Here is a 20899-nt window from a genome sequence, read left to right on the forward strand (position 1 = left end):
ATCCCCAATAACACAACTGAAAACCACTAATAGACACAATTTCCAGCTAATAAGGGAGGCAAAAATCTGCACTTTATTGATTGAAAAGGCTAAGATCACACATTTCACACTTCAAACAATGGCCTAATCTATTACAAAGAATTTTTATTTTTGTTATATCTATATATCTCTGCTTTCTGTCATATAAATACAAAAGATAGGAATTTCCATAAAAACTGATTGAGAAAGAAAGGGGTGCTTTCCTTTTCTGGAGGAACCACAAAGTTGATAGCATTCAATGCCCTTTGACACCTTTTTCTGTTGAAATGCAAGTGAAACTCTTCAACTGGGTGTGGAGGAGGAGAGCTAGTTGAGTTTGTCCTTGTTAAAAGTTGAAGGAGTCTGACCTATCACCATGCTTGAGATTTCCTTAAATGCATCAGTTGTCTTCTTCTCGTTACCGCAACTTTTAGACCCATCTAGAACTCCCCAAAATGATCCCAAAAATTCATCCTCAACAGCAACATAGAAAAACCTTAACCCATAGAACTATCACGTCGCAAAATCAATGGCATAGAGTTGTTCTTGCCTCAAATTGATGCCTGAGATGCAGGGCAGGTCAGAGGAAGTATGCAGCGTTGTTGGGAGAGCTCCTATGTGGTTAGGGCAAGCAAAAGAGTTCAATGCCATTTCATTTGGTGCTGAGCCCTAATTTGTTAAAATGTCATTAAATATCATGCCTTCCTTTGTATATACTCTGCTCTTTGTTCTTTTTAAAATTCTTTGCACTTTATCATTGTGCATAGGCATCTTATCTTCATGTAGATCAGGCTCTAAAACAATTTGCAGGCTCAACTAGACCATAAAATTGGCTCAATGACTAACTCGTAATATGCCAAATGAACATATATTTATAGAACCCTTTTTTGGTGAGCATATGTGAGCAAGAAAATGACTCTTGGATAGATGTAATCAATGCAGTGTGTTCCTCAAGCCATCAGTTGCAAAATCTGGTGCAAATGATGTCCTTCAGCATCCTCGAAAACCAAAATTGCATCCACAATCAACCACCACATTAGAATGGCATGTTTATCCTCTCCATAGTCTTAAATTTGGTTAAAATGATGCCCTTATGATGAACAGTGGTTTTTGTGTGCAAATATGTCGAATGTGGTGGTTGCAGGACAATGAGATGCATTAATGGTGCTGGGTCATTTAGTAGGGTAGGTAGGAGTCTTTGAACTGTCAGAGATTGCGGGTAACAAGGATGTTAGAGATGTGAGATGAGGGAAGGACAAAAGGGGAACTTTGATAGGAACAAGGTGTTGGGGTGTCGAGATCGGGGAGTAGGGACAAGGCTTAACTTGGTATCAAGTCAAGGAAATGGCCAAAAGTTTGACTTTAATATAGATTATATAGAGAAATTGGTGGAGTTTTAGACTTTTAGGGGTTGGTGGAAACATGTACTTGATTAAGGGCAAGGTTGAAAGTTTGACCACGCAAGAGTTAGTAACTTTTTTGGAATGCAATGTTTTGGAGCTTAAGAAGTGGAGATAAAGGGGAATGGGTACCAAGGGATGGGATGTAAAGGAATTAGACTTCTAACAAACTTTTGGGCTTTGGAGCTTGGGAATGCTAAATGAATAGTACCAAGGGATGGGAAAATTCAAAACTCTAACAAAATGACACAAACAATATTTTATCAAGGACTTCAGTAGGTTGTTGAGATCAATAGGGAAGGTATCCAAGTATGGGCAACCTCAAAAATCTGAAAGGTCGACAAACAAAACACTATAAACAACTCAGACTTAAGACTTTTTATTGATTTTTCATCTTTTGACACTTAGGGGACCCATTCAGGATGTCCCAGATTGATCATAAACAATGGATCAAATATGACTAAAATAAATAAAGTGGATGGGACTCAAGAAAAAATGATCTTCAGATTTGAGTCCCAATAGGGCCAATAAGACAGAAACTAACAACATTTGGGTGACCTCTCCGAGACAATTGCTTTCAAATCGTGGATCTTGTAGCTTTATTTGTCCATTGGGCATGGAGTCACTATAAGTCTTTCAAATAATTTAAAAAAGAAATCCCTAATTGAAATACTTAATGACTCGCCTCAAACAAACTGAAAAATGCTTCAAGCACAAGTAAACATAAAGCGACACGTGCAAACAACACTTGGAGAAAAACATTACAACTAATGAGAATGTAGAGTGTACAAAAACAAACTACTCGAATATGTAAATGGTTTGTAAATTAACCTCAAAAACATATCTTGAGGTCTATCCCATTGACTGAGATAGGTAGTTCTCCCCCATTCAGCCTTGAAAGTTTGGAAGCATTAGCTTTCTTGCAGCTGGTTATGATATGATATATGGGCCATTTCAAATGACATCAAACTTTGTATGTCTTCCAACCTTTGCTCTATCTTCATCCCATTTCAAGATCAAATTTTCTTCCTTGAAGGTCCTATCAACTGTTTTCTTGTCAAATGTCCTTTTGACTTGTGCTTCATGATCTTCAAAGGTGTTCATACCTTTGTTTCTTGTTTCCTTAACTTCATTAGCTCAACCAATCTAATTGTCATTGCATCATTTTCCAACATTTCCACTTGTTGTGCAAGCTCCAAAGAAAGTAACTCTAATGATAGAGGAAGTCTCACTTTTTTTCCATAGACAAGCATGAAAGGAGAGTTGCCAATGGCTCTTTTTGGTGTAACCCTAGCAACCCAAAGGATTGTCTTTAGCTTTGTGTGTCGAGACCTTTGATTTTCCTCCATAGTCCTCTTGATTATTCTATCATGTTCTTGTTGGTTGACTCAGCCAAGCCATTAACTTGAGGGTAATAGTTTGATAAAGTCTTCAAGTAGATGCCATAATTTGCAACCCATGCACTAATCTGAATACCAACAAAAGCTTTTGTATTGTTTGAAATGATTGTAGAAGGAACACCAAACCTTGTCACAGTACCTTCTAGGAAGTCCAAAATTGAAGCTTTAGTATTTCGTTAACTGCCTATCTGTTGCTAAGTCTTGTTGAACAACTTTGTCTTTCTTGTCTTAAAACAATTTTGCTTGAGGATTTACATTGCCTTGTAAATTTTCCTGAGTCATATCTGACTATACTAGTTGCTCTGTCCCTACAACTTCTAACTTTCCTTGGGACTGTTTTTTATGAAGAACTATTTTACCATTCATCTTCTGCTGTGCTACTTTGATGTCATCACAAGTTGTGAAACTTGAACTAAGAGATGTCTTTTCCTTTATTTCAAAAAGTGGGTTATCCCAATGGACAAACCTCTTTGTATCCATTTCAAAAAGTGGATTATCTGCAACCCAGTGGAAGAATTGAAAATCATTCCAATTATCAAATTGGAAATTGGTTTGGTGTTTAGACCATTCATATTGGCCCAATTTTGAACAATTGAATTTCAAATCCTTCATTTTGATTCCCAATTAGTGTCAACATTCCTTAATTGCTTATCATTCTTTGCAGATCTAACAATTCCCGCATACTTAAAACTAGTGGCAGTAACTACTGAAATCTTTTCTTCAGCTTGTGGCTCTAATGTATTTGCTTTCTTGTATTCCACCCTCTTATTTCCTGATTCTACAACAGATTTCCCCAACTCTTTTTCTAATGTCATTGTTTCCTTGCTTCAACACTTGTGGCTTGGCATCCAAGTTTCCTTGCATAAGAAGCAAAATTTTTCTTTTCTAAGTTTGTTTAGGCTGTCCTCAGTCTTTCTTGCAATAGGATAAATCTTATTTTGTTGATTAAGAGGAGATTCCTTAGAATGGAATTGGGTCCAAGATATTGACTGATCTAGTGTTGTAACTTTTTGATGACTACTTGGGGTTTTGCTTCTAAATTTTCTTTCTTTTTGGTTATTTTTTTCTTGAAATATTCTTTGCTCTTGCATTATGAAATTAGAATCGGTTTTTTGATATCTGGATCAAGTCTTGAGTATGCATCTATGCACTCATCAAAGTCATTTGCTGCCATATTTGGCTCTTTCTCTTCCCCTGGTTTCTCAACTCTTGGTAAGAATGTGGGCTGTCTGATTTTGATTGGTGTTTTAAGTGGAGTTCTATTGTTATGTTCTGACCTTGAATGATTTAAAATTTAAATTACTACTTTCTCCTCCATAAGTTTGTCCAGGCCTGAGGGAACTGATTGCATTATTTAGATTTTGAAGCATTTGAAGGAGCAATTCTGTTGCTTGTTCTTGTCTATAAATCTTCCACTCATTATCTTGTTCTTCCTCCCAATTGGCCATCTTATTCTTTCTTCTACCTTTAGTTTGCTTGCTAGCCTCTTGTAATGTTGCCTCTAGTTCTTTTCTCTCTCCAAGGTCCTCTGATCTCTTTGGCTCCACTGCATGAACTAGATTTAGACTCGCAGGTTGGTAGGACTGCTGCTCTGATACCAATTGTAATGTCCCATTCTAAAATTTCCTTATTTTGCCCTAGATAAATAATCCTAACTCATAATAATAATAATTGCATAGTTGATTATAAATATGAAAAATTATAAATTTGATTATATAATTTGGATTTAAAGCTTATGAAGTGTCTCTTTAAAATATAAAATTTATCCTTTAGCTTCTGCTGTAATTCTTCTTTCCCATTTGCAGCAATCTCTCTTTCTGTAAATGCATTTGTAATGTTTCTAAATTTATGCTTAAGTTAAGGGTTTTTGTCCACTAACATGACAACAGAAATTATTAATTAATGGTTTTTCATCCTTTAATTATGCCATGAGGGGTTTTGTCCTGAAGTTAAATGAACTACTGTTCCTTGCTCCAAAAATTTCTTCACTTTACTACGTCTTCCTTGGAGATACCAAGATCCCAAATTAATCTTGGAAATATTATGAATCTCTCTAATGATGCAGTGTATTTCATCAAGTGCCTATCGGTTGCTAAGAACAACTTTGTCTTTATTTGCCTTCAAACAATTTTGCTTGAGGATTCATATTGTCTTTCAAATCTTCTTGAGTCATAGTCAACTCTACTAAATCGTAGGTTGGTTGTAGATTATACCAATTGTAATGTCCTGTTTTAAATTTTTTGAAGATTGGCAGCATCGGTCATCACTTCCAGCCTAAGGAAGACAAATATAAGAGGGAGTGTTGATGCTATGGTCGGATTCCTTCAGGCCGACATAGACAACATAAAGGTTGTGATAATATAGTGATAATATAATTATAATATAATTATATTATATTTATTGTGATAATATTTTTATATGATAATATAATTATATTATATAATTATTATATTATTATGAGATAATATTATTATGAGATAATATAATTATATTATTATGTGATAATATAAAATATTATAAATATATTGTATAATTATTATATTATATAATAATATAATAATTATTATATTGTTATTAATAATATAATTATTGGAGACCAACTTGGAAGAGTGGCGACCCTTGGTGAAGGGGCACCACCAATAGGTATAAAGGAAGGAAGAATAAATCTTCCTCTCAAAAATGATTTGATGAAAGAAATGATATACTCAGAATTTGTATACCTACCTCAATTCAACAAAATTCTCTTTACCATTGCTTTCCTAATTTAAGCTGATATTTCTCAGAATTTGATATTTCTTTACCATTGCTTTCCTACATTTAAGCTGATGCTTTTTCAAATTGCCAGTTATATATGAAATATGTTTTATCAACTTCAGTTGTGTTAATTGTATCACTCTCACAAAACTTTACTTTTAGTAGTACAAGATGTTCTTCAGGTGATCAAACTTATTGTTTATGCTGTTTATCATTTCTATGAATGCAATGTCCTTATTTTAATAAGACAGATTTTTTATTTGAGGTAGGCTATCTTATAGAAGTTTAGCTATATTTATTGGCAAATTAAACTTTAAATTTAAATTATTCTAGTTTAAAATACAAATAACTTAATTTAAAAAATTAAATGTTAACTATGCTAATCTACAATCTTACACTTCCGAAATGTAGCATGCATATTACTAAATATACATGACAGGAACACAGCACTAAATCATGCGACTCATGCTTAGTGGAGTGATTTCAGAAATCAATGCGTTATGGCTGTACCTGCATTTCTTAAAAGTTTAGTGTATTAAAATAAACTGTAGATAATATATATCTGTGGTTAATAAAATCAGTGTTATTAATTATTTTTTTGTATCATATCTCTTTTTACCTCCTATATGCAGGGGCACAATGGCCATCTCCTTTGCAAGTAATGGACGTGTTGTATATACTACTGGGGTTGATGGCATGGTATGCGAGTTGGATTCAGAAACAGGGAATCTCTTAGAAAAATTCAGAGCTTCAAAAAAGGCAATTTCTTGTTTGGCAGTCTCTTCTGGTGAGATTCTTGATAAGATAGTTTATTCAGTGCTTTCTTTTTCATGTATCTTATGAAATTTGTCTATACACTGTTTAGTTAGATGTCGTTTTTACTGCATGGGCCAATGCCTCCTAGGTCTTTGTTGCTTTCTATATAGGAACATATTAGTGTTTCTCCAAGTTTTGGGGATGAGGAAACATGGGGATGGGGTGGGTACAGCAATTTTGTTTCATATTTATGGTTTTTGTGGATGGTGGGGGATGACTGTTAAACAATATGTAAAATTATTTTTGAATTTTAAAATACAAACAGTTCGATATCCCATAAAAATAACATAACAGACAATAGTAGACACAATATTTCAGAATAAGTACAATAAGAATTCAAAAGGGTAAGTGCAACAAGTATTTACTGATTCTATAATAAATCTGTTAGACCTATGATCATAGACAGAATATGAAATATTATTCATATTGAGAGATGCCAGAAAGAAATGTTGCATCATGCATAGCACATAGGTATATTGAGCAGCAAGCTCAGAAATTGGAGTCATTGATGGATTGATATCTCAGAAACTGCTCCTCTTCCTTTTATTCTCTTTTGGTGAAGGTAAAACTACAATGGGCATGAGTTTTAAAAGTTTCTTTGGGTTGGGGTGCCTGTATATTGAGCAACCAGCTCAGGAGTCATTGACGGATTGATATCTCAGAAACTGCTCCTCTTCCTTTTATCTTTTGGTGAAGGTAAAACTACAATGGGCACAAGTTTTAAAAGTTTCTTTGGGTTGGGGTGCCTTGGTGCCCATGCCCCACTCTCCATTCAATTTTTTTTTTTTTGTCCATGACAGCTAGGGTACATAAGGATATTCAAGATCCAGAAAAGGGGAACATGTCCCATGATTTTAAGGCATGTCTTGGAGACATCCCGAAACATTTCAAAAAGGGAGTGAGGGGGAAGAGGGGTGTGAGGGGTGGGGGGGAGGTGCGTTTGGAGAGCGAATGCCGTCGTCAAGTCCCATAGTCCCCATTGATGTTCAGGACATCACACATCCGGGGGACAAATCCCTGTGAAACTTTGGACGATATAGAATTTATTAACTTGGCTTTGTTTAGGTAAGCTCTTGATAGCATCCATTGTTTATTTTATAATTTATATAGCTTGAGAGTTGACTAATTGGTGGGCTTTCTGCCTTCAGTCAGCCGTCTTTGGTAATATGTACAATTTATAATATACACTTATATTTTTTGTTAGTGATAGTTTTTTAATTAGTCTTTACATTATTCTATCTTGTGTTGTCTAGACTCTATCTTATCTCCTATGATTTGTATTTTTCTTTCTTTAAGATGCATTTTAAATTTTGTCTGTCTGCTATGACTATAAGATATATGAATTGGAATATAATTATGAAACGTATTATTTAATTTGTTTCAGATGGAAGAAGCTTGGCTACAGCAGGTGCAGAATTGAAACATTTTAGTTTGCCAGATAAAAAGAAGTTGCAGAAATTTACAGGGCATCCAGTAAGTGCTGAGTTGCTGTTTGCTATGTAATTTTCAAATTCGATTAGTTGAATAATGTGATAGCTTGTGCCTATGTTATCTTCATAATCCAATGGTTCTAGATTTATTATGTTTGCAAGTATTGTTTGTTGTTGTGTTGTATGCAGAAGGTTTGAATTTCTCTTATTTTCCAGTGCTATTCTGTAATATCCCCAAATAGGGATAAAAGAAAAACAAGAATATCTCCAAAAATAGGGCACAAAAAATTCTGAAATTTCATTTGCAAATAAGAAATTCTTCAACAAACTCAGATTTAGATTCATTTATTGATCTGATTTTCCTGCTAATTTAAATAAATTTTCGAGTCTTGCTGAATATAGAAAAGTTACAGAAAAACACTCTAAATCTGCCTAGAAATCTCAGAAATGATTTGCATTGATTTTAAATTTTTTTTTTTCTGAGATGCAGATGATTAAATAGTATACAGATTTAGACACAAATACCTCAGAAATGTCTTCAAACCCTTACTGTCCTTGCCAAAACTCATAGAAAACTTGTGCTAGATCTGTTCCACTTGTCTTTTTTGTTGATTTAACACTTTCAGATTAATGTAAACTCAGAAAATGAGAATTTAATTACTTAACTAAATTGATTAAATGAATAGGTTATAGTTTTCCAGATTTAAGCATAACCAAGAAAAGAGAAAAGTAAGTACAAGACACAATTACCCTGGGAAAACCTCCTAGAAGGAAAAACCCAGCCAGAAGAGATCCTCAGATCTGATTATGGATTGAATGCATATGAAGGTTACAACACTTATCTCAAGTACTTGAAGGTGTTTGTACTTAGAACTGATAATGTCTTTCACAAGACTGCACCTTTAACCCTTCCAACATCAATCAGGTCCAAACCCTAGGTTGGTAATGTATGAAGTCTGCTCTTGATTTACTGCAACTTCAGTTTGCTCTCCGTCAACACCAGTTTGCTCTTCACATGAATGAATTTCGCAATTTCACTGTCAGAAGTAGTTCGCTGATATAACTGAGGTATTTCGCTGTGATGGCAGATCTAATATTCCTCCTTTAAGTCGCAGTGGCAGACATATATTTATTCCTTCTTAACTCGCAATGGCAGACATATATTTCGCATGGAATAAGGATGATCAAGTGTATATTATTGAGGTGAGAAGTGTCTTTATTTATATGATGCATTGACCATGTATGTCGGCTTCTGTTCATGTCGGCTTATCCTTTTAATTTATTTCTTTTCCTTTAATCCGAAGTGCATTCTATATGGGGTTGGACCTTTGCATGAGACGTGGAGTGGCGTGGGTTCTTTAAGGTGTGCCGTGAGGTATAGGGCCCAGCCCTACACGCTAAAGGGAGGGACCAGACCCTTAGGCGGATTCCAATGTTGCCTAGGGCAATTGGAATCCGCCATCCCTAATTATAATCAACATTTTTTTGTTGCTATCTTCAACAATTCTCAGTAACATGAAGACATCTTGCTGTAGATTATCCAAATCTGAACCTGATGCTTGAATCTCATCTTAAAAAATGGCCTCCAAACCTGATAAAGAATTGCAGCTCTGAAAATGATGTGCCTAGGGCATCACAGACCCAAAGCCCTTCCAACAAAACACACCCTTCTGACTAGGCGGAGCCCACATGTCTCTGCGAAACTAGGGTACTGAAGGGTTTCAGACCTTAAGCCAAAGATTGCAGCAGCAACAGAGAAAAGACTGATACCATAATGAGCTCCAAAAGAACCCTAGAATGTCATATAATAACTCCCAAAAGGATGATTCAACCTCAGCCCTTGATCCACTACCAACTCAATCCAATGCTTTACATAAAATCCCTAAAAATGAGCCAATAGGCTCCTTGAAATCTCATGCCCCTTTGGCCTTGTTGGCACATGCTTATTAAAATCAGTTAAAATACATTTCACTGTCATTAAACTTAAAAAGCAGGACAACTTAAGTCTTTAGGCTAGGAGTCACTTAAGTTGCATAAAAAGATGTACCCACAACTTAAAATCACTTCGTTCACTTAAGTTGCATAAGAAGACACGCCCGCACCTTAAGAATAGAATAGAATGCCCTCTTCCTCCTGGGTAATCCAAGGAAAGGACAACCAATGCACTGTTAAGCCTTGTGGCTTGAGTTGGGGACATCACATTACAAATTTGCAAGCAGACCACATTGATAATTAATCTGCCAAACTTTTCGAGCAGCTTGTTTATGACTCTATCCCATCATGGATTTGTGAAATTACTTAACACAGTATATGAAAATGCTTTCTGTTCTTAGGAAAGTACATTGGCAACCTGGACATTATAGCCATGCATATAAACATAGGAGAAATTTGATCATAATTATTGTTGTCATGGGAACATTAACAGAGTATATTTTATCAGACAATATGATGTGAAAATATTAGCAGAAGCAGTGTTCTACTGTATAGGGTATCCATTGTCATAGAAAGGTAAACACTAGAATCTTTGTGTTAGTTTTTGCCTCTTGCTTGTGCCCGAGGTGGATTTTATGAGCAATTTGCTATTGATATACTTCTCATAGATTAGACGAGACTGATAACAATTCCGAATACTCTGTTTCATGGCCCCTTGCTCTTGTTTGAGGTGAATGATATAGAGATTATGCCTATCAGTATTCTTTTAATAGATTAAAGGAGATCGATGACAATCCTGGATTTGTCTTTCAGTAAGACAATGTGCGGGATGATTACAATAGCCAAGGTTGATAAATCTATATGTTCTAGCAATTTATGAAGCTGGGTGAATTGGTTCAACTAGTTTTGCCTACAAATATAACCATTGGAATTCTAGAGAAAAACTAAATCTCTCAAAGCAATCTGTAATCTGGAGCAAATTATCTTTTAATACATCCTTCATGATTTCATTTTTTAAAATGAGTTTGAGAACTTGGATTTGTGCTATATACCCATGATTTAATAATATTATTAATAAATTCTTTGGTTTGAAATTCTCTCTTTAGTGACCCTTCTAGATTGTATATTACCCCTTCTGCTCCTACATTTCTTGGATTATGATGCTTGTTAGGTTTTAATTCAAAACAAATTTCTTAATCCTAATCTGCATGAAAGGTTAAATGAGGGCCCTGGAAACTGTTTCTTGGCAGATTACATTTGAATTGTGAAATACCTATCAGTTATTGAATATCAGTACATTTTCTTCTTTCAAAATAGTGTTTCTAATTTGTAGATATTGTTTTTTGGTTCTTGCTGTAGAATTCTGTGAGGGTTATGATGTTTGCAACAAGTGGGAAGCATATAATTTCTTCTGCAGCTGGTGAGAGGCATGTTGCTGTATGGAAATGTGATGGTAGTAAGGAATCCAGGGCTGCTGCTTGTGTTCTTTCAATGGAGCAGCCGGCTGTTGCCTTGGACTGCAAAGCTTTTGGAGACGATGGTGAAGGTCTAAGTGTTCTTGCTGTTTCAGAGTCAGGTGTTGCTTACATCTGGCACAGTGAGAGTGTAGAAGAGTTGACCTCAGCAAAACCAAGTAAAGTTACAGTGTCTTTAGGCAAAGAGGACAGCTCTATTTCAAAGTCTTTGAGAAAGAGTAAGCCTTGTGTTTTTGCAGCAAAACTACAAGGTATTGGAAGTGATAGCTCTTTAGCAGTTCTAGTTGCATATGGTAACTTAGTAAAGCCAAGTTTTGAGAGGTTGGAGGTCATGAAGAAAGGCAAGGACATTATTTTGAGTGCTTCTGAGAGTGGAATGTTATTGGCTGCCCCACATGATAAGAGTCCTGCAACGATTGAAGGTCAACAAAATGGAGGTAAGCTATCTAGATATGAACAAACAACATAGTAAATGCCTAGTAATAATGAGAATTGTTTCTGATTATATCTAGGTAAATTATGTTGATAAATATAAATTCAAACAAGCATATACCCACAGTGTATTCCTGGAGTTGAACATGATCTAATTATAACTGATTTTAAGTGTTGATGTTGCATATTGATTGAGTGTTTTTCAGAACTCTTGTGATGCCTTTCTGGCAGCCATTTCATATATTTGCTTTCTATTTGTTAGATCTCCAAGATTGTAATAGTTGTGGATTTGATGCAATGTACGTCACAATTTAATTCATGACGCATGATGCTTTTGTAGCTTTCTTATGTGCTTAAATTTGAATGTGTTTACAGTCACCGCATTAGGTCCTGCCAATGCAGAAGATGCCATCTTCCCAATACCAAGAGTTGAGATTGCAGATGATGAAAAGCACAAGACAAAATATGGAAAAAAGCGAAGGGCAAGTGATATTGAGGCAATACCAAATGAAGTTGGCGATGATCTGATGAAAATAGACAGTAAGTACGCCTATTATGTGTTCTTTATCGTTTTGTTTAAAGGGAGGCAAAAGAGCTTGCTCAACAGACTGTTCATTTCGTTTTCTGGTCTGTATGGGCCTAGGCTCTATCTCACTGTGTATATCTTTGCTACTGATTATAGATATATCTTAGCTTTGCTCGACAATTTTGCTCATGGAGCCTGAAAAAATATGCATGTGGCTTTGTGCTTCCGCGTAGAGCTTGTGGATTTGGATTCTGATTTGGGCTCTACTGAAATAATGTATCTGTTTGAAATGCTTCTTCACCACTGGTTTTATTTCTTGCATCATTTGTATTTTTGTTTTCAATAATATTGTTTGAAGACAATACTGAAATAGAAAACATTTGAATAATTTTAATTGATTTCCAAAATTGTCATGAAGGGATCTTGTTTGTCCATTTCAAAGTTATATGGTTAGCAAGTTTACAACATGTCAAAGGAAACCACTTGAGCTATTATAGGTCAAGGAGGCCCAACATTGATGGGTAGAGCAAGATGCTTGCTCCCATAAACTTACCTAAAAGCATCTAAGGGTTCTTTCTTTTAACAAGTGAATTGAAACTCCTACTGTCTTTAGCTAATGGATAGCCCGAATTTTGGATGGGATCATGATATTATATGCATTCCCATTCTGGTTTGTATAGGCTTTTCTTGTTTGAGGGAACTATGTCCTACATTTGGAACTGAATCTGACATGTGGTAATGTAACTTTATGGGGCCTTTATGGCATTTATATGCTTGATCAGTGGAAGGGACTGTAAGGCACTAAACCAACTAAGGGATTGAGCAATTGGTTGTTTATGGCACACTACCTCTACATCTCTTTTCTGATCATGAGACTGTATTTCCATCTTCCCATGTGGTACTCTTCCCTGAATGGTTATGATAATGTTGATTCCTCCCATCCATTTCAGGCTTCAGCTTGATCCAATCAAGAGGGAGAGTGAATGGCCCTTAATTTAAAGATATGAATGATGATTCCTTGAGTCAAGTTCCTAATAGAACGGAGTGCTTGCCTTCCCATGGTGCATGAGCACCCTTTCTGAATGAAGAAATGCTAACAAACAGATGCTGCTTGCATGCACTAACAGTGATAGATCTGGTGCCTCCTGAGGAGAAATCCCTGGATGTGAGGCCTCCTCCAAATGGAATGTGATCTTCCTCATCAATGTCTTTGTTGGTATTATTATCTTATACAGATGTAATTTGGCATTGGTGTTGACCCAAGTTCTGATTAGCTTTTGGTATGGCTGTTTTTTGATTGTTTTATGCTTATCTTACATCAAGGATCATGTGGACAAATTCTGTTGTATATCAGAAATTGTGAGCATATTTTTTCTGTGCACCATGGTAATATTCTGTCAGGAATTCATGTTACTAGACTATTTTATTTTCATCCCCTTCATGAGTTATACATTAAGCAATAATTATAATGTAATAATTGTATAATTGATTATTATATTATTAATATATATCTCATCTATACATTCTAGTTTTTATGGTCTATCATTGAGACACCAATTTTCATACAATAGGAGTTTTCAGCTTTTGCAGTTATTTAGAATCAAGTAAGTTATGGTGTCTTAATCTATCAATTTTCGTTTTTCTGCTATTTTTTCAAAGCATTTAGTGTTTTTTATGTGCGGAGTTTTTAAACAGTAATCTAGGATTTTACAAGGGAGAGTATAGCTCAAATTCTTCGATAGGTGATTTATTTAGAAACCTCTTTTAAGAACCTAATAGATATTTATTTGATTGTTGAATAGCCCCCTTTTTTACCGTGGGGTGACCCAACCAATGTCTAAGATGCCACAGTTGAGGGCAATCTATTCCATCAAAGTCATCCAGGAGTTGCATCTGGCATTGATTATTGAAGAAATGCTGCATTCGTAAAAGGATGTGATATGCTAATACCTCAATGAGCATTTATTGACAACAACCAAAAGGGCTAGTTATTGAGTCAAATAACCTTAAGACTTACACTGTCAAAATCACCCAAGAGTCAGACCTTGCCTCAACTGTTGATATGCACTGAATCCATACTTTAATGCAATATTATGTAAATGGCCATTTACAAGCACTTAAGAAACCATGTACTTCGTCATTCATGCATTTGGACTTGTGAAATGTTATTAAATACCTGTTTATTCACTTCTTGAGCACATCCAAATTAACTGGAAGATTATATTATATTTATTGATAGGGACTGGTGATGTTTATGTTTATGCATCAGTTAGATACATTTTTCTACTTCGCCGCTATATATATCTACCCTATTCTATGTTTATAGCATTTTTATGCAAAGTTTGGACATGCCATGTAATTAGGTCTTGCTTACCATTTTTTCATTGTTTGTTGTACAATATACTTCTTCATTTGTTTGGAAGCTTGTCTTCAGACCTGAAAATGTCAAAACTAGAGGTGTATTTTTGAACAAGCGTATTGCTATTACTGAAATTGTAAAATTATTTGGTCCATATCTTAACTTTTCTACTTTTTATATCTATTTCCTTACATTTTACATAAATACAGGACCAGCAGATGGCAATACAGAAGTTGTGGAGGATGATAATGAACCAACAATGGAAGAAAAACTCATGCAACTAGGGATTATAGAGAAGGAGAAAGAAGATGATCCAAGCCAGCCAAGTCATGCTTTGACCCCAATACCACCTAATGCAGATTCTGTTGTTGTTCTTTTGAGACAGGCATTGAGAAGTAATGATATGATATTATTGGCACAATGCTTGGATGTGCGAGATCCTATGGTTAGTTTTCTTACTTTAGCAAATTAAATATGTAAGTAGGTTTCAGATGTGTTAAGTCTGTATGGAATCTGGATATAATTTTTTTAACAACAGTCTGCTTACATGATTCCTTTGAAAATCCTGTGTATATTGCCTATTTGGAGTTTTGTTTTCTGCTTATGAACTTTTTATATATAAAAAAGGTGTTAAATTTTGGACATAACTACAGATGACTTGTTTGGTGCATCTTTCCATTTTGCAGGTTAGAAGGAACTCAGTTTATTCTCTTAGTTCTGCCGATGCTCTAAAGCTTTTCAAAAGTATGGTTCACAGGTTAAAATCTGGGTTAGTAACTTTCTCACTATAGATGTGTAAGGAACGCTCATCTATTTGAAAATCTCATAACATTAAGTTTCCTAGAATGGTTATTTAAGATGCCATTTTGATGCTACAAAATAAACATAGTAAATGATACTGACCTACCCTATTGGTCACTGCAAGGAGAGTGATTAATATGATGAAAGTAAATGATAGAAATCACCACTTTATTATGAATTTTGATTGCCAGATTATTAATAGATAATAGAATAGTGGTTCCCTTAAGTATCTCATGTCTGCAACATAGCTTATGTAAACCCTTTAAAATCTTGCAGCAGAATAGATTCTACTACATTAAATCACAATGCTTGTTTCACGATCTGAGAAGGTGGGTCATGGAAAGGGCTGGTAAGGAAAAATTTAATAATCATAATTAATAGTGATTTAATGAGTATGTGACTATACTCGCATGTCTTGATTTGCCCAATTGTTACCATTTTTTGTCCTGAGCTACTTTCCCTATACTTGCCTACAGGCAGAGCGGACAGAACAAACAGAATCTATTAAATTGATTAAATGATAAGACCTCTTAATTGATCTGAATGGGCCTCCCTTTTATCTCTCTTCTGAATCTCAGATAATTGTTTGCACAAAGTAAAACAAAATGCATTCTTGATTTTTAAGACACGTTTTGGGAGACATCTAGAGACAATAGATCAAGTCCTCTGTCGTCTGGAGATGAGCGCATACAGAGGGGACATGCTTTGGAGACTGGAAACAAGTTTTAGGGGTCAGGGTACAAGTTTCTTGGTAACTATGGTTCTATGGTAACATTTAGATTTTTTATTTTTTTTAGTGTTATCCTCTAATTTCTGTACTTGAAGATAGGATTTTACTTGACTAGATATTCAAATATCTATGTTGTTTTTTGTTTTTTATTTGATATTTTTAGCCAAGCTAATCTCTTTTCCCCAGTGGAACTTGATGAAAATAGAAGCCGTTTGGTTGTTGCAGAGTTCCAACTCCAATTCACATGTTTAAACGTTGATAAAAAATGACTCACTTAAAGAGAACATAGTTGAAAATGGATCATGCAATACAAAAGTGCAGAATTTGAGACTTTGGATTGTTGTCCTTGCGACTCAGATGCCTTTCCTCAGGTTCTCAAACAGGCATTTGTGTAATATGAGTGCTTTATTATTATTCCTGATCATTGCAGCAAGAATATTATTCATACTTATTCATAGTATACTGTACTTTCCTTTAGGCAGCTGCTATCAAAGGAAATCTATGTAGTGATTCTGATGTTTGTCATGATATAGCAAGTTTAGATAGGTGCTTTTTAATCCTTAGAAACACCATATACATTATAAAATAAGAAAAAACAGTGTTCCTTGGGGATTTGTCCCTTGGAGTGGACTACACATTTTGTCACTGCCTGTGGAAATAGGTATTGGAGGATGTCAAGCAAGGATGGCAGCCAATATAAAACCTAGAAAACTAGAAAGGAAATTTTGACTTAAATTAAAGGTTAAGTAGTATTTTTCCTTAGTTATAAAGAGATCTAAAACAACCAATACAATCAAGGAAAATGGAAAACACCAATCCAAAGCATTTTTTCTTACCAATTGCTTAGTAAAGAAGACAAGTAAAACATGTATTTGGTATCTTATGGTGATGGTAAATAATTATTAACTACAAAGTATATATTTTTTACATCTTTTCTCCTATGCATTTCTTTCTTGTGCCATCCTTTGATACTTGGGGAGGGGGCTCTGTTACCCAACATCCCTAGAATTTTGTATTCTGCACTCCTGGAGAGTTTGTATAGTTCTCTCGAATAGGAATTTTAATTGCATGGTCAAGTGATAGAAGACAAATAGAGAACATAACTAGCTGTGCAGATTAAATTGTCGGTGCGTACACAGACCTAGCTTCAAATTCCATGACCTTAGTCCAGAGTGGCCAGCCTTCTTGCTCAGGCTGGTGTTCTTTCAGATTGAGCCAGGGGAGCACTTTATTGGAGCTGCCTTTGATCTTTGTATCAAAAGAGTTGATGACATGCTTATAAAAGTTTTTTGTTAGATAGATTGGCATCTTGTGTAGAGATATATTTTATTATGTTGTTTATTAGTATTCTTGAAAAGGTCTTCAGAGTAGCAACACCTACCAGCTTAAATTATTACAAAATTTATAATAATTAAAATTTATGTTTTGTGTTATCTGAAATAACTAGTAAATAGTAAAATTGAAATGTGCACTTTCTGTAAACCAATAATACTGTTACCTGTGGTATTTGTCATGACTGGGAACTGTTCAGTATTCCGCATCTGACACTCAATGTTGATTTCTTTGCAGGCCAAGGAGGGCACCGTATCTTCTGCCTTGGATAAAATTAGTACTTCTACGACATGCCAGCTCTATAATGTCTGACGAGTCTTCTATAAGTTTTCTCAATACCCTTTACCAGGTCATTACACATCCATTCTTTTCTGTTTGCTGTGTGGGCGTCTGCTTTGTAGTTTGCTTTTATTAATAATAAATAATTATCATTTCAAATTTTAATTTATCAAGCCCCTGAAAGTTTACCTTCATTCTTGATGAGCTTTAAAGCTGTGTAAGTTCAAAACTTGTTTAGTTGTCCTCGATCTTTTTCTTTCCAAATGGAAGTCTTTTCCTTTTCCAGACCTAGAACATATGTTTCCATTATTGTTTTTAATATTTTATTGAACTGTTACATACTCTTAATGTGCTGACGATGTAATATTATCACTTAAATGTTAAGTTTTAGGGTATGCGCTTCTGGTCCTCCATACTTGCACCAGATTTGCTCGGGTCTGGGTATGCCTGAGTATGCCCAGGGTACACCTTGCACAAACTAGGTTCCCTAATGGTATACAGGTGGGGAGCCTCAAGTGTTTGACTTCGGGGCACACCCTAGTGCAAACCCCTAGGGAACCTGCAGGTCCCAGGGCCAAAAAGTGTTTACAACACAAAAAAACATTTTTTTCATTGAAACCTTAAAATGCCCTAGAAGCATCATTTTGCCTTCAGACAAAGAACATTTTGCTCTCTTCACTCTCTCTTTTCTTTTTTGGGGGTCTATCTTGTTGTGATGTTTTCACACATCGCCCCATCGCAAATGGGGACCCCCTACTTTTTAGGTCCCCTTGGACTTTTGTTTGCGTCTCTCTGGGTCTTTTCGTAGCAATCCCTTTGATCTTCCTGGTTTGTGAGTGTTTTGGGTGAATTTGATCAAGTCTGCAAGTTGTTTGAGCAAATTTGGCTAAGTCTGGAACTCGTTTGGTCCATTTTAGGGTTTTGCCCTTCAGACTTAGGTTTAAGGTCTTTCTTTTAGGGTTTTGGAAAAGCTGAGCGTTGTATTGGAATCAGGACCCTTCAAGGAACCTATTGGTGAAATTTGAGCGAATTCTGAGCAACTTTCTATTTTTAGAAAGTCCCTATTTTTCAGGAATTTCACTACCTCTTGGATTGTCTTTATTTTGCCGAAAATCAAACTAACTATTTTTAGTAAGTGTCGTCTTGTCCTATTTTGCCCTAATTTTGACATTTTGAAATACTTACGATATTTAGTAAGTCTATTTTTGGCAAGTTCTTCACAGGCAGGGGTCCTAACACTAAAGATTGAACATTCTTGAATACTTGTCTAAATCCAGAAAGTTTGAAAAAGCAGGCTTCTGAGAAAAAAATGGCTATGTGGAAATCATTCTAAAAATGAAAAGGCATTGAAAATCATCCAAAGGCACGAAAATCAACTTCAATTCCAAATATGGCATCCCATATGTGGAAAACGATCGAAAATGGCTAAGTTAGAAGAAGAAATTCCTAAGGCAATGAAATCATGCATATTTGGAAGATGGTGCTGAATGGAGGTCAAGAAGGAAAAGCAAGAGAATCCAAAATTCCATGACCATGTGGAAATGGCGCCCAAGGTAGAGATAGAGTGCTAGAATTGGGTTGTGGAGGAATTTTCCTCCACACCCAAAATTCCTTCTCCATTTGTTTTTAGTGCTGAAGAAGAGTAATGGGCACTAGATTGGGGTCATGGAGGAAAATTCCTCCTTGACCAAAATTCCTTAACACTAGCATTTTAGCGCCCAAGTTGGAAGATGAACGCTAAATGGAGGGTGTTAGGGAAAAGTCAACAAAGTCAACATTCCTCCATTGCATAGGATTAGCGCCCAAGTTGGAAGGCAAAGCGTTGGAAAAGGGGTCTCAAGGAATTCCATCCTCAAGCAAGAATTCCTCCACATGGTAATTTTCATGCCCAAACATGTTGTGAGTGCTAGGGAGAGGTTAGGAAGGAATTCCTTCCGGACATGAATTCCTCCATGACATGAAATCCACGCCCATTCTTAGATAAGGAATTCCGGGCGAGGAAGAAGTCAAGGATAAGAAAGAGAAAGGAAAATCCCAGGCAAGGAAGAAATACAAAATGTGCTTCTCAAGTAGAAAATTCGCTTAGAATGAAGAAAATTTCAAGACGAATTTTTTTTTGGCCAAGTGAGAAATTTTCTCTCTTGAATTCCGGAGCTCAAAATGAAAAAAATTCGTAAAAAAAGGAAAGGCGATGAATTGATCAAAAAATTTCTTCCCAAGGAGAAAATTACACCCAAGATGAAGAAATTCCAGGAAAGTGAAAAAGTGACAAAGTGTTGTAAATTCCTTCCTTTAGGACAAAATTCTTGGAAAAAGTGAAAAATTGACTGTGTGTTGGAAATTCCTTCCTTCCTTCAGGATAGAATGAAAAGAAAGTGAAAAATTGACTAATTGTTGGAAATTCCTTCCTTCAGGACAGGGTTCTTGGAAATCATGAATAATTGGCTAAGGCATGAAGATTTTCCTTCCTCTAGGTAAAAGTAGAATCAAGGTCAAGGTTGGACGTCAGAATGAGGATAAGGAGGAATTTTCTGCCACATCAAAAATTCCTTCAACATGGAGAAAATGTGTTCTAGGAAAGAAATGGATGCCAAAGTGACATCAAAGGAAAAACAGTCAAATTTTCCAGAATTCTGCAAATGCACTCCAGAACAAGTAGAAAATGCGGAAACATGGTCAAGAAAAAAAATGTCAATTCCAAAGAAATCCTTCACCACCTTCAAACACCCAAGGACAAAACAGAATATGGAATTCAAGGCTAAGGAGGAAAATTTCAAAAATTTTAAAAATTCCTTTCCTCAGGGAAGAAATGCACCCAAGGTGAAGAATTTCAAGGCACGAGGAAAATTGGCTAAGAGAGGATTTTCTCTCTCCAAGAACTCTAGAAAGGATAAAATTTCCTATACATGGAAGAAATGGTCAGTTGATGGAAAAATCTCCTTTGAAATAAGATGTGAACTAGAACACAAAAAAATTCTTCCGGGATTAAATTATCTCTCTACAAAGATTTTCTCTTTCCTTGAATTTCGGATGTACAGGAATCCTTCAGAAGTGGAAAAGATTGTTAAAATTCTTCCAAGGCAGGAAAATCTTTCAAAATGTCTTTTGTGGGCCCAAAATGGAAAGATTCTTGTAAGGATGAGTTGGCGACATGCAAAGAGAATATTTTGTATTAATGAAGCACAACCCGGAAATTATAGAAGTTCCTATGACGG

At 35.5% G+C, this 20899-nt stretch overlaps 1 protein-coding gene across 1 annotated transcript in view; it reads left to right on the forward strand.

The window, feature by feature from the left end:
• LOC131068529 (uncharacterized) overlaps positions 1-20899 on the forward strand; it is a 36988-nt gene that overhangs the window by 5092 nt on the left and 10997 nt on the right. The window contains exons 4-10 of the mRNA XM_058003723.2: positions 6205-6359; positions 7773-7861; positions 11110-11662; positions 12033-12197; positions 14752-14987; positions 15229-15311; positions 17643-17754. Coding sequence (XP_057859706.2) covers positions 6205-6359; positions 7773-7861; positions 11110-11662; positions 12033-12197; positions 14752-14987; positions 15229-15311; positions 17643-17754 — 1393 coding nt within the window. The remainder of the gene's footprint in view (positions 1-6204; positions 6360-7772; positions 7862-11109; positions 11663-12032; positions 12198-14751; positions 14988-15228; positions 15312-17642; positions 17755-20899) is intronic.

The sequence above is a fragment of the Cryptomeria japonica genome, chromosome 3, assembly GCF_030272615.1.
Source record: "Cryptomeria japonica chromosome 3, Sugi_1.0, whole genome shotgun sequence".
NCBI lineage: Eukaryota > Viridiplantae > Streptophyta > Pinopsida > Cupressales > Cupressaceae > Cryptomeria > Cryptomeria japonica.